This window comes from Bombus impatiens, unplaced genomic scaffold (assembly GCF_000188095.3).
Source record: "Bombus impatiens unplaced genomic scaffold, BIMP_2.2 scf_5511, whole genome shotgun sequence".
Classification (NCBI taxonomy): domain Eukaryota; kingdom Metazoa; phylum Arthropoda; class Insecta; order Hymenoptera; family Apidae; genus Bombus; species Bombus impatiens.
Genome location: NT_181930.1, coordinates 1 through 1,332, shown reverse-complemented (window position 1 = coordinate 1,332; position 1,332 = coordinate 1). Strand labels below are relative to the sequence as shown.

Below are 1,332 nucleotides of genomic sequence, written 5' to 3'. Positions count from 1 at the left end.
GAGTCTGCATCGTTGGGTACTGGGATTACTATTTCTACATTGTTGGCCGTAGAACGTCTCTTAAATTGCGATCTCGCTTTTACCATGTATTCTACCCTGCTGTGGGCATGCCTCTCAATGACAGATTCGATCCATATCAGAGGTTTTACGTGTGTATTCAGTCTGTAAGACATTAATTCAAACTCTCCATCGGGAGGAATGAATGAAATTGTTCTGTCGTTCTCGAATCTAGACAATCTGACACACTGATGGAATTTCACATCTTCCAATTCCACAGATTTGGACTTCCCACGGCCTGTAGATTCGAATAATACTTTGTCGTTAAGACCGAGTCTTAATTCTGGCATTCCAGACAAATAAACTCTCATCTTTATTGCACCCACAATTTCAGAACTTAAAACATTTCCATTAGCATTTGCAAGAAGATTCACAGACTCTATCACGTCTAGAAACACTTCATTTTTACGGTATTTTATACCTTCTGATCTCCAGGATACAGCATTAGTCACAGCCATGGGAATGCGCGGTTGAATTTCAAGTTTATGTCCTTCCTGCGTAATGTACTCTTGTAATATCTTACTATCGGTAGTTTGCGGATACCCAAAATCTATTAATTCATCTAGAAGCTCGTAAATGACTACAAAATTATCTCGTATGCTTTCTTCTTCCAATTCCTTGAAATATTCTTGCATCACTTGCACCAGTTTATGCAAGAATACAAATACTAAGGAAATGTTTGCATTCTTCTTTGTAGTGGATACGATATACAAATTATTGTACTTTATATATGCATATGTGCATTCTGTGGTTTGTATGATCGGAGTAAGATTGCCCTCCTCCTCGCGTTCCATTACGAGAGGCATGAACTTTTCTATAACACCCGTTTCTATGTCTCCACGATAATTTCGTGAAATCAAAACCTTCCCCTTCACGTCTAAAATATATATCGCAGACGTCGACATCTTGGAAATTTGTTATACTGCAACTAAAAAAAACCTAACCGTTATCCTAATATGCCAATCATTACTAAAAATGTGAAATTGCGAAGAGGAAGAAAAAGGAATGACAAATGCGAACGTTCGATAAACCGAGTATGGAAAATACGTGATTGAGGTTATGTTATCAAACAAAAGTACATTAATTAAAGGAAAAGTTCAATGCAAAATTTACAATACGATGCACAAAATTTATACCAAAATCGTAATGTAAAGAACTACTAGAAGAACGGATGAGAAATGTATCCATGGAAAGTTTTAATTTGACATCTATGGTACGTCAAAAACACTGGATATGAATTTCAGGGAAAAATTTGTCACATATATAAGTACTTAC

The 1,332-nt window shown here is 36.3% G+C and overlaps 1 protein-coding gene across 1 annotated transcript; it reads right to left on the bottom strand.

The window, feature by feature from the left end:
* Positions 1–5: 5 nt before the first annotated feature.
* On the bottom strand, positions 6–979 carry LOC100740724 (AP-1 complex subunit mu-1-like; the record flags this gene model as incomplete). The annotated part of the gene is made up of 1 exon (XM_033324634.1): positions 6–979. A coding segment is annotated over exon 1 (957 nt), but the record flags the coding sequence as incomplete, so codon positions are not given.
* Positions 980–1,332: the final 353 nt, after the last annotated feature.